This window comes from Puntigrus tetrazona, chromosome 25 (genome assembly GCF_018831695.1).
Source record: "Puntigrus tetrazona isolate hp1 chromosome 25, ASM1883169v1, whole genome shotgun sequence".
In the NCBI taxonomy this organism is placed as follows: domain Eukaryota; kingdom Metazoa; phylum Chordata; class Actinopteri; order Cypriniformes; family Cyprinidae; genus Puntigrus; species Puntigrus tetrazona.
In genome coordinates this window covers 6,661,205-6,674,970 of record NC_056723.1, presented here as the reverse complement: position 1 = coordinate 6,674,970, position 13,766 = coordinate 6,661,205, and the positions used below count along the sequence as shown (strand labels likewise).

At 35.7% G+C, this 13,766-nt stretch overlaps 1 protein-coding gene across 1 annotated transcript in view; it reads right to left on the bottom strand.

Annotated features, from left to right (window-relative positions):
- znrf1 (zinc and ring finger 1) overlaps positions 1–13,766 on the bottom strand; it is a 28,085-nt gene that overhangs the window by 5,045 nt on the left and 9,274 nt on the right. The window contains exon 2 of the mRNA XM_043228328.1: positions 6,837–6,932. Coding sequence (XP_043084263.1) covers positions 6,837–6,932 — 96 coding nt within the window. The remainder of the gene's footprint in view (positions 1–6,836; positions 6,933–13,766) is intronic.

Here is a 13,766-nt window from a genome sequence, read left to right as displayed (position 1 = left end):
TATATATAATTTTTTTTTTACAACGCCTTTAAAGCACTAACTACTATTCAAAACTTAAAAATACAAAAAAAGATTAAAAAAAAAAATAAAAATAAAACCATTCCTTTTGTAGCACACAGGCCCTGTTTGAAAACTGCTGTTGTATCATATTTTGCCCGCTATATAAAATCAATTCAACAGATACGTTGTGTGCACAGTACAGCACAAGCGTGGCAGATACATGTCTATACTAATGTCTGATCGGGATGTTTGATACCGCAGGTTCATGAAAAACACACACAGCGCTTGGCTCACAATTGTTGCCAGCAGGGGCAGCGGTGAGTAAAGACGCATGAAATGCAGCTAAAAGCGCTCCTCCGCTTTCAAACTGTGGTGGGCTGGCAGATAGCATAACTAGAAGTTAAAGACAGTCAATTGCTGTGTGTATGTGGTGGAGAGATGACGACGAGGTGTGAACTCATTTTCTGCTAATAGCTTAAGGGCAACAACAACCAACACGATTTTACTTGCATGCCCATACCAGAATATTGCTTACTGCTGTGCCAGCGCTGCACTTAACTTTTTACGGAATAAAAAGCCATGGCGATGTTTATGTATTACACACAAGATAAAATATATGTTATTTTTATTAACACATTTATATATATATATATATTACAACGCCTTTAAAGCACTAACTACTATTCAAAACTTAAAAATACAAAAAAAAGATTAAAAAAAAAAACAATAAAAATAAAACCATTCCTTTTGTAGCACACAGGCCCTGTTTGAAAACTGCTGTTGTATCATATTTTGCCCGCTATATAAAATCAATTCAACAGATACGCCTTGTGTGCACAGCACAAGCGTGGCAGATACATGTCTATACTAATGTCTGATCGGGATGTTTGATACCGCAGGTTCATGAAAACACACACAGCGCTTGGCTCACAACGGCTTGCTTGCCAGCAGGGGGCAGCGGTGAGTAAAGACGCATGAAATGCAGCTTAAAGCGCTCCTCCGCTTTCAAACTGTGGTGGGCTGGCAGATAGCATAACTAGTAGTTAAAGACAGTCATGCTTCATTGCTGTGTGTATGTGGTGGAGAGATGACGACGAGGTGTGAACTCATTTTCTGCTAATAGCTTAAGGGCAACAACCAACACGATTTTACTTGCATGCCCATACCAGAATAATGACTCACACACACACAAGTTGTGTTTCCGTGTTTTATGGGGACTCTCTCCATAGGTGTAATGGTTTTTAGACTGTATGTGTTATTGTCCTACACTTTTTACATTTTCCAAAAATTAAATCCTGTATGTTTTATAAGTTTCCTCACGAGGACCTAAAAAATGTCCCCACAAGGTCAAAATTTACTGGTATTCCTATCCTTGTGGGGACATTTGGTTCCCGTTACGTGATAAATACCAGGTGCGCACACACACGAACCGTTCTTAGTTTCCAGTAAAAGTTATCTTCGCAGGAAATGCGCCAGAAACGAAACAGGCCGCTTCCTTTCGTAAAGTGCGCACAACTTCCCCTGGAAACACCTGTGTGTGTGTGTGTGTGTGTGTTTCTGTGTGTGTAAAGGTGAGGAGCGTGGTAAATACTGACAGAAGGTTAAAGAATCATGACAGGATCATGGAGTTCGTGCGAACGCAGGATGTTGATTGAGGGTTAACCCAGTTTCCCATGATGCATTTGGATGACTCTCGCACACTACAGAGGTGCGAAAACCACCTCAGAGACGTGTCACAAATTTGTTTGCGCCGTTTCTTCTTGAGTAGTTCAGTTTTTTTTGTATTCGGGTTTTCTATTTCGGTTTAGGTTTAATGAACAATAAGGAAAGAACTTTTTTGGCCAGCCATCTGCATTGCTGAAAAAGTGACGTAGGGCACCTGAGGTGAAGACGGGGAGATGAAGCTCCGTTGTTTTGTGTGCAGGGAGCAGGCAGACGGGACGAGAGATAGATTGCAGTTTAGAGAGGATGTGATGGAGGGAGAGAGAACGACACGGGGTGGAAAACAAGAAGAGGTGAGCTGGGAAAAAAAGGAGATGATGGCAAGAATGAATAGAGAACAGACGGCAGACATATGCTCCAAATACAAATCAGCTTAGGGAGGCGACGCAGTATGAGAGACTGGGGGCAACTGTAACATGCTACATTTCTTCAAAGTTATAATCTGAAATCAAACTTAAATATGTTAAGTGTATATTTTGTGTACGATGCTGTTAATCGGTTATAATTGTTAATAAATGCTGAATTGGGATTTTTGTCTCCTATTTTCATCATGGTTGCATTTATTTGATCAAAAATACAGTAACACAGCAATGCTGTGAGAAAAAAACTTATTACACTTTAAAATAATTGTTTTCTATTTTAATATATTTCAGTGATGACAAAGGTGAATTTTCAGCATCATTGCTCCAGTATGCTGTGTCACATGATGCTTCTAAAATGCTGATTTTTTGCTCAAGAATCATGTATTATTTATTATTGTTAAATGTTAAAAACCGTTTAGGTGATGAAAAAGAATGTGGAAACGTAAAAAAAAAAAAAAAAAAAGCATCGTAAATGCAAGTTAATCGTAGCTCTGTTAATGATTATGTTAACAATTATTGATATATTTAAAAAAAAAAAAAAAAAATACTTTTTTAATTTTATTTTAAGATCCGGCCTGCGCTCTCTCAAAAGCATGATCTTAAAATAAAATGAAAAAAATATATATTTTTTTAAATAAATCAATAATTGTCATGTACTTTAAATAATAATTAAATGTCATTTTAATTTATTTTTAATATTTGTACTAAATAAATGTATTAACCTAAAAATACAAAAAATAAAAAAGGATAATGTTGGCTCTTATTAAGATAAAATTGGCAAATATTTTCAAGTCCCATAATAGTGACAAATGCAACATGCTTCTTTTATTTAAAGCAGTATTTTATTTGTCATTATAATGCTTAAGTATTAAAAGCGCAGTTACTTTTTGCCATAAAAATGTGTCTTCTATTAGATACACTGATGTGTAGTTTGAGAGTTATGAATTATTTCTACAAAATATTGCAACTATCTAGCTCTTCAGAAAATGCTGTTGCAATCTTCCAGACGCTGGTCGCGGCAAGCCAAACATGTTGCCCTTTCCCCCGCACATCCCTGGACGACAGCAGGACACACACCCTCCTGCACTTGAGCTTGTTATCCTCTTAGAGCCGATGACTTCAGCAGCTCAGACGAGCTGCACTAGTTTACAGGAACGGACAGGTGTGTGTGAAAGAGAGATCAGTCGATGCTTAGGCCTTTCAGTTCAAGTTGTTGGTAATCATGTTCCCCATTCTTTCCGCTGGATAGCTGTCAATTTGTGTCTGGGCTTCTTGGTGCAGCCCCTGAAATGTTAACGCTATTACTTTGATAGCAGTTTTGTGTGTGTATCACCCTCCGAAGGGCCCATGTGAGCTGACCAGTGTGTCTTTTCCAAGCCAGGACTATGCATGATGATATTTTAATACCTGCTGTTAAATTTAGCTCTCACATGGGGAGGGGGATGAGAGAGAGTTTTTCAGAGGGCAGAATAACATTTCTGTTACACAATGTTTTCTTCATGGTCTCTACCTATCTATCTATCTATCTATCTATCTATCTATCTATCTATCTATCTATCTATCTATCTATCTATCTATCTATCTATCTATCTATCTATCTATCTATCTATCTATCTATCTACCTACCTACCTACCTACCTACCTACCTACTGGTAACAAGCCAATTTAAAAAAATCTAAATAGCTGCTGATATGCAGTCTGGTAGGTTAAGTCAATTAAATTCAAAATGTGAGCTTTTACCTTAATAAATACTCTGTAATCTTTTTTTTGTGTGCTAATATTTAAGATAAAATGGGTTAATATGTCATTTTCAATATATAAGCTAAAAATCTAAATGTTGTTGCCACACTAATCAATTCAGTAAACTATAATCATTATCTATCCGAAAATTAATAATATATGTAATTTAAATAATATTTAAATCAGGTCCTTGCACACATACTCTGAAATTGTTATATGCGTTTTTTTTTCATATTCATCAACCTTTGATATCCAAATACTTGCTTTGGATGTGAAAATGCAGAAAATAGAATCTGATCCGAATTTTTTCTATGACAGATGAAAGTTTCGGAAGCAGTGCATAAACATGATTAACGCGATAAGAGGTCGTATTTATTTTTGCAACGTGAACATTTCGGACAAGATTTTGCGTTCGGTGTGCAAAGACCTTTAGACCTTAAATGCATTATTCCTGATTAAAAATAAACGAATGCTAAAAAAAACTAATAAAAAAAAACAAGTAATGCCGCATGACAGATATTGAGCATTAAAGTTGTTCTTAATTAATCTACTATTTTTTAAACATAAAATGGTGTTAAAATTGTCTTCAATCAACAGCGACATCTTAACACTCTCAGATTAAGTTGATATTATTATGTTTGACATTATATTATTATCAAAACGCTAGATTTCTCATAGAATGCTGTTACATTTTGCACATATATCAATGAATGACTTGGGTCAACCCTCCAACTGACTGACTTAATGTTTTTAACTCACTTTTAAATCTATTTCAGTTAATTCGTAACTATTTCATATCAAAACATTAACACTTTGGACATCACAATAAAGTAGTGCCGATTATACTACACACTATAACACCTATCTGTTATTTTGTGACTGCCATCTCCTCTGGGTTGAAACATTTATTAGTTCAGGGTTAGTCCAATGTTACATCTCACATTAAGGTTACATCTAGGGTTATTCCCTGCCTGGATCAATACAAACCGGGGTGGATTGGAGTTCACAGGGAAATGGAGGGCTAGCGGGCACAAACTGCAGTGTCAAAAGGCAAGCGAAGTGAACAAACTGCATTCACAGACAGGGCTTTTACAGTGAGCAGATCTGCTGACGTGTGACTGTCACTGGCTGCAGCCGACAATGGGACAGAGTGCATTGTGGGAAATAAGATTAACTCCAGTGTGTTCTGGTCTGGAAATGTCACTAACTTGAACATGGTGGGGTCAGTAAGTGATAAAACTATAAAACGGGGGATTAAATAGAAGCCAGACTGCGTTCTTGCTTTTTGTGGCATATTTATAGAAGCCCGTTTCCGCCATTTAAGTACAAAAAACTTTTTATCTCACAATTCAGATTTTTTTCTGAGTATTGCATGATAAGAACTTATAACCTTGCAATTGCGAGTCCAATTTTGAGGGAAAAAAACGGATGAATTGCGACTTACATTTAGCAATCCTGACTTTATAACTCGCAATTGTGGGTTTATATAACAATTCTGACTATGTCTCAGAATTGCGAGTTTATATAATGCAGCTCTGACTTTATAACTTTCAATTGTGAGTTTATTTATGATATTTTTGACAGATTTTTGAGATACCGGTTACCATTGATAATAACATGCATAACTTGTATTCATTTTACTTTAAAGGTGACTGTACATTTAAAAGCCTTTCTTAGCTCAATAATTATTGACAGGTAAACCAAAAGGCAGTAAATGAATGCTTTTGTGAAGACGGATCATGTGACACCAGTAAAGATCAGATGCATCGCTGCGGGTCACCTTTAGCTCAGGCTGGTTGGACAGCTGTCCCTCAGTCAGGTAGCTGTCAGTCAGACGTCCATCCAACCCAACACAGCTGTTACAAGCAGACACTACGCATGCCATCGGGTCACTACAGCTAAGTCATGTGTGCCATCTTCCTGCAAAGCTGCACTCGACTGATCCAAAAACTCAAAGAACAAATACTGAGCTAGCGTTGCTTGTCAGTGCATTGCATCACTTCTTGAGCTATACAGATAAAAAAAATCTAAACAAAAAAATAGTTTAGACTGCTAAAAATAAGCTAGAAAAGAATAGGTTAAGATTAAAATAAAATAGAATTGTATTAATATAAGTTATTTTTTTATAATTATTTTAAGTATTTTAATATAAGATCTATTTTTTTTTGATAATTATTTTAATTATTTTAAAACAAAAAAAGGATTAAAATAGCAACAATATTAGAAATTGTTAAATATGTAAGAAGTCAGTTTATTTGAACTTACTGCTAAGTTTTAAATTAATTAACCAAAGTATAAAAGATAAAATGTAATCAAAGTTGACCTTATTCTTAATAAAAAAAAAACATTTTTAATTGAGCACAATTCATCAAAGCTCTAAACATTTACTAAAGAAAAAGTTCATACAATCTTCAAAAAAAACCCCAACCTTTTATCTGATGTAACCATGAGAATAATAATATTAATATTTAAATTTTAATACAGCCTTACGTTTAACATAGGCATGATTGATGAAAGGGTTCAATGAAAGCCCGATGGAAAAAAATACCGCTCTATTAGTTTTCCACTGAACATTCTGTTTACTTGGATATCCATCATATTACTGAACTTTAATGCAAATTCAGTAATATCTTTAAGACAATACGAGCAGTCATATCAAACCGCTGGAGGAATGTTTTGAAAAATTTACTGTAATTCAACAGCCTACAGATGCCTTGAAACTCTTTAGAAGAAAGAAGATAAAGCAAAAAATGGGTGACAAACGTCATATACAGTGATGACCTTGGTTTCCCACGGCAAAACAGAAAGAAAAAGAGAGAGAGACCTAGATTAAGGGGTCATGCACAGTTCACAGACTCTTTTCAGTCCTGGAATGGAGTCACAGACAAGAATGAAATGGAGAATGAAAGGATAAACTGATAAAGTGACTCAGAAAAGGAGGGGAAAGATAATTGATACCTCTGAAGTTTGCGGGAATATGAGTGGGCGGGGAAAGCAGGGGGCGTGTCTTACCGTTGTAGGAGAGGCGGGGCTTGCTCAGACACATGATGAAGTGAACTTCCATCTCATTGGATGCCACTGATTTGGAGCAGACAGGACACTTAAATCCTGAAGAGGAAGAAGGAAACAGCACTGTCAGAAGTCTTGAAGAGACAATAAGCCGGTAAAGGCGGTGGAATGAGCTGTGACAGTGATGCAGAAGTCTGATAACTGCCAATGTCATAATCCTGCGCAACACGTTGTGTTTCTATGCATTAGCTTGGCTTTTAGTAACTTCATTGACACAAGGCTTTTTTTTAACTTAAACGTACACTCTACAAACACATACATCAATGTCGCTTGTTCAACAATGTCATTATGACATCCGCAGCTACATAAGGCTCACCACGTTAGGCCTTCAAACAAACCTTCAGCTTTCTTAGCCTGGGGTTAGTCACACGTATACCTGTGTCATAAGAGCTTCTGACTAAGTTTTGCGATCCAATAATGCATAAATGGCTAATATTAAAATTCTATATTATTTGGGACCTTTAAAAATGTTTTGTTTTTGAAAGAAAGTCTCTTGTGCTCACCAAGGCTGCATTTATTTGATGAAGAATACAGTACAAATAGCAATATTGGAAAAGGTTATTACAATTTAAAATGACTGTTTTCTATTTTTACATATTTAAAAATGAAATTTACTCCTGTGATGCCAAAGCAGAATTCTGAACAACATTGCTTCAGTCTTTAGAGTCACATTATCCTTCAGAAAACGTTTTAATATGCTGATTTACTGCTAAAAAACATTTATTATCATTAGGCAGCAGTTTTTGGTGATTAATCATTAATTGGAAACTGAGATTTTTTGGGGGGATTGTTTAATGAAAATATATTTCAAACATACAGAATTAGAAATAGATTTTTTTGTAATACTATAAATGCTTTCGCTGTTACTTTTGATCAATTGAAAGCATAATTGCTTAATAAAACTATTAATAATTTTAATTTAAAAAAATGTTGATTTTTTTAAACTAGACTTGTAATCTACATTAAAAATAAAACACTTAAAAATGAATTAAAATTACATTTGATATATGACACATTTTGAAGATTTGCTAAAGATTTTAATACCAAAACAGTGTTATTAAAAAGATTTTGTTTATTTGAACACTACATAAAGGAAAAAAAGACAAATGCACTAGAAGGAAATTACTATTGCACAATTCAAATCTGTAATATCAGCAGATATGGTACTTTAATGCAAGATCCATGCCTTAAACTCCTATTATTTACATTATTTTGATACATATTTAAATTTGCCTTTAATTTTTATGTTTTGTGTTTCAGTGGGCAATTTTTGTAGTAAAAAAAAAATCAGTAAACATAAAACTGTCAGTTGGCGAAAATGATAAGTTCTAGGGTGTTTTTTTCACAGTGCATGCCATTATAAAGACCGTCTGTTCCTCACAGCCTCATTTTCATCACCGTTAAGTTCACATGAAGTTTAACCTGACTATTATGTCTAGCCAGTCTATTATGCAATAAACCACAAAACTAGCATCAAATCAGGAACCAAAGGGAGCTTCCACTAACACCCTGTCCTCTGACATCAACCGCAGGCCCGTAGGGGAAGACAGAAAGAGAGAGCCATTCACACATTGAGTCCCGCAGAGCCGGGCTGTGTCCTTCATAAACACAGACGCAGCGGCAGGTCATTGAGACTCTGTTTGGCACCTCACACCCCACCATGCAGCCCACAGGCCTTGTTTTAGACCTCCGGGCCTTTTTTGCATGATTCGCGTCAGTGTTTCCCAATGCAATGAACTCTAGGGTGAGAAGTGGCAAGCTAAAGTGTTGTTCTTTAGCAGGCTTTGATGAATGAATTCCCAAACGATGAGAAAATTTGCCATGCCAGCACGGCTATATAAAACACGGGCTGGTGTGTTTGGGGACTTCCGTCGGAGAAGGTGCAGGTGTGGTTTTGAAACTGTACTGTACATAAGGGCAGGCTCGAAACCAAGGAAACGACAGTTCTGTCTAACTTACAGAACTGGTATAATGCAAGTTGCTCTAAGTATTAACGAAGAACTTGGAATAAGTACTGAATAGGAAGCTCTTTTACAATTGCCTGGAGGGATTTTTTAGAAATTGTAAACATAAGAGGAAAACCTGATTGGATTTCTGCAGAGAGAAGCTCTCTGTGTTCACGATGTGGAACCTTGGTTTGAGGGGAGCATTGTAAAATCTAATTAACAGCAGTTTTACATTATTTCAGTGCATATGTTGATTATTTTTTTTTAGGGTGAAGAGACAGATTGTTTGCCCTGTGGGAGCAGCCTGAAACATAAGCTGCATAAGATCTCTGGTTAGCTCTTGAATTTAGTTTTTATTTTTGTTTTAAATTAGGTAGCGAGAAGCAATATCATTAAAGAAAAATAAAATGCAAAAATGCTGCCTTTAATTATTCAAGCCTGTTTTGCTGAAAAGACTTATAGTCGATAATAATAGTCACATGATTATTGGTAGGAAAGTACAAATTGATCTGTAATGCTTTGGATCGTATCATTTTTTGTGCAAAAGTGTTTCGGCTTACAGTACAAATGAGCTTTTAGTGAAGAAAAATTTTTAATTTTTGAAAAATAAATGACCAAATAAATGTTTTATTCATCAAGGATGCATTAAATCTAAATACACAGATCATTTCTATTTAAAATAAATGCTGTTCTATTTAACTTAAGAAACCTGAAAAATGTATCACTGTTTCAACAAATACATTAAGCAGCACAGCTTTTTTCAACATGGATATTATGTTGCAGCAAATCTGCAATCTGCATCTACATATGACTTCTGAAGGATTATGTGATGCTGACAACTGTATTAAGGATGATAAAAATTCAACATTAATACCACATGAATGAAATACAATTTAAAATATATTCAAATAAAAACATTATTTTAAACGATATAACTACATTACTATTTCAAACTACATAACCATTTACTCTATTTTGGTGAAATAAATGCAGCCTTCACAAGCACAACAGACTTCTTTCAAAAATAATTTAAAATCTCACTGACCTCAAACATCTGAACAGCAGTGTAAACATACAGTATGAATACAGAAAAAAATACATAGCTGAAAATGTGCTGGGGCCAGTGACAATGTTGGCAGGCCACATAAAAATCTACAAAAAAGTCTTCAAAGGTGTCTACCAACAACTGAGTTTGGATCGACATAAGTGTGAGTAAAAAAATGATCAAATTTGGGTGAACTTCAGTGAAAGAAAGCAGGTGCAGACAGTCTAATGAACAAAAGTAGCCATGCCAGGAAAAAGAGTGAGACAGAATAAGAATCCGAACAGAGCCAAAATGCAAAGTCAGTAAAAACACGGCGCAAAGTAAATGTAGGGACGAAGACAGCTCCATCTGTCAATATCACCCAGGTTCGATTCTCTCCGCCTCCTGACTCTTCACGTAACGCACACCCCGACCTCCAAATCCCACCCCAGGAACCCATGATGATGCCTGACCCACTTTTCCCTAGGCTGCTATTTTCAGGCATTCCTTGGGGACAGATGGAGAGAGAGAGAAAGAGAGAAAGAGAAACAGAGAAGGAAAAAAGACTGAAGTGGAAAACGGAGGTGTGGAAATCTCTGACAGGGATGTCCCATCTCCGTAGAGGTGTGATTCACTGAAACAAAGCTACTAAAGGGGGGCGACGGGGTTCCATCTGTCAACACGCACAACTCGAGTCGCACATGCGAGAGAGGCCAACTGTCTCCACTACCACAAGTATCACATGACGCCGAAAATATCAACAGCAGCTCACCGCAGAAACAAACAGACCAGACGTCTTTCATGCCCAACCGGCCATAATGACAATGAGCTTATGAGATCAAGTCTTTAGACTTATTAAACTTATTTGTAAATTACCTCCGTTGACCTCGTCCAAGTGGAATGTTGCTATCCAAGAGCTTTTTGCGTCAAGAATCATATAATCTCATCTTCCTAAACCTGTGTGACTTTCTTAGATTTTTGTCTTGATTGCTTTTAATAACAATTATTAGGGACTGACGATTTCAAGCTTCGAAAAAGGGATGAAAAGTTTGGTAGAAGTGGTCCGTGGGACTTGAACACAATTATTAGGGTTTTTTGGTTGCAAACTAACCAAAATTTAAGTAATTGTTTTACTGATTATCTTTCTCTCCGAAGAGACTGATTCATTGAATCTGAGTCCAAACAGGGAACGAAACAATCAATAAATTAAGTAGAACAATTTGAATAAGACAAACATTTGTTGAGAAGATTTTTATTTTCCCACGACTTCAGAAGACTTAAAACGGTGACATTTTAAGATGTCATTGTTATACATTTTTATAAATAATTACTATTGTAATAACAATGAATTATGCATAATTAACCCTAAGCCAAACCCTAATCTTAAACCTATTCATATAGTAAGTACATGCAGTTAATAAACATTATTCAGTACTTAAATATAATATACTGTAAAAAGTATATAATTACACTGTATAATTACACTGTAAAAAGGACTAAGAAATAAAGTAACCGCACTTTATTTTGCCCTGTTCTGCATGTACATACTATGCACTTGTTATAATAATTACAATAAAAAATAATTAGGTACTAACCTTAAGCCATGTAGTTACCTTATTTTACCCAGTACACATAAGTAGTATGTGCTGTAACAAAGTACAAGCAATAAAAAACTCTATTCTTTGTAACTGCATGGAAAACAGTGACTTGTGCTGAATTTGGATGAATAAATGTGAAAAACAATGGCTTAATTGTAATTTTTGAGCGAAACTGTCACTTAAAGGAATAGTTTACCCAAAAAAGTACATTTTGTTATCATTTACTCACCCTCAAGTAATTCCAAACCTGTATGAATTTTTTTGTTCTGCCGAACACAAAGATATTTTGAAAAACATTTGTAACCAGTTTTGGGTCACCATTAACTATAGTAGGCAAAATTGACTACGGAGTTCAATGATGACTCAAAACAGCCTGGTTACAAACTTTCTTCAAAATATCAAATATTCCTTTGTTTGAGTAATATCTTTCTTGAGGGTGAGTAAATGATGACAGAATTTTCATTTTTGGGTGAGCTGTTCCTTTAAATATGAATTCAGTGAAATACGAAAGCCAGGCAGCACGGCTTGAACCTTTGTAAACGGGGTTGGGGCTCTGATGAGGGGAAGAGTCCATGTAAAAAGGCCAGAATAGAGCCATGGGCCCCTCAGCCAGTGAAATCCTAAAGGCTGCTGGGAAGACCAGCTGCTTGCTCTCACAGTGCGTGGCTTAATTAGACACTCTATTGGTCTTAATGAGCTCTGGCTCAAGTCAGGACATTAATGGGAGACTGAGTGTTTGGAACTTTGTGTATTTGTGGGTTAATTGCCGCTGTTGTGTGTTTTAGTGGTCAAGGGGGACAGCTAATGGTCAAAAAGACAATTTAACTTGAATTTAGTCGATCACAATCACAAACTTAATTTCCTTCAGTTTGGGAATATAGTTGTTCACTGTGTGTCCTTCACTTGGAGCATAAATCAACATCGGTATCAACTCTAAAACAATCCAGACTCGAGACTCGGAGAGCAGCATCTCGTCGTGCGGCGTCTCCGCAAGCATCTGAAATAGAGCTGTTACGCTCCGCACCTGTTAAAGTGTCCCCTGGCTCTCGTCCTTCGAGCTGACGCGTTCCTCAAGCAGAGCCGACTGCTCCGTCTGATATCCATGAATTTTTGATGATACCTCCGTATATAGTTCTTGCTCCGTTCCCCATGGCCGAAGATAAAGTCGAAAAGCTTAAGGCTGGAATTTTTCACTGATTTACAGTCTGGAGAAGTTGACACTAATTGCCAAAAGTCAGAGTCAGCCTGCAGATTTGAGTTGGCAGATTTCAAAGAATCTCACGTAGTGTAGTATGACGGCCAAAGACTTCAGTCGTTTAGTGTATGATGGACATTTTATTCTCTGTGACTATTACAAAGTTGTTAAGTGCCCTTACAGTTAAAAAATCTGTCACGTATTCCGGTCTTTTAGACCAGACTCTTTCTAGCTAAAATCTCCAAGGCTCACAAACGTTTTGTGGCGTACAAATATCATTCTTTTCTTCAAAAGTGAGAACATGAGACCTTATTTCAGCGAATCAAGTCAAAGAAAAATTTTCTTTTTGCCTTTTTTGCCTAACTACCTGTCACTGGGCAAAATTGTATGAGTGAGTAAATCATACGATTAGTCGCATCCAAAATAAAAATATTTATTTACATAATACATGCATGTGCACTGTGTATATTTATTAAATATGCATAAAAAGACACACATGCATGTACATTTTTAAGAAAAATGTCATGTTTATATATTATATTTATTTATAAATTAAATTATAATTATTTAAATTCATGCAAATATTTTCCAAATATATACTGTATTTGTAAACATTTGTGCTGTCAAATGATTAATTGCGATTAAGTGCATCCAAAATAAGTATTTCTTTACATAATATATGTGTTTGTACGGTGTACATTTATCGTGCATATATTAAAACACACACATACAATATATATTTAGAAAGTGTTTACATACAAGCATGTGTTTATGTTTATAAAGAAATAATAAATGTACACGGTATACACAAATATGTAAAGAAAAACTTTTCATACTTCACAATATTACTGCATTTCCAAATAAATTCAGCCTTGTTGAACATGAGAGAGAAACCTGCAAAGATGTGAAAAATGTAATAAAATAAATGCATCAATATCATGTATATAATGCAATTCTTAGTATTTACGTATGCTTTTATTAACACGACAACACAAATTTGCACCTTTGTTTTCATTTGCGATAATAACCCTAGTCAACTCTCAATCAAAGTATTGATCTGTGTCTCTTCACAGGGCGGCTTGAAAGGATCAGTGTTTCCTAAACAGTATT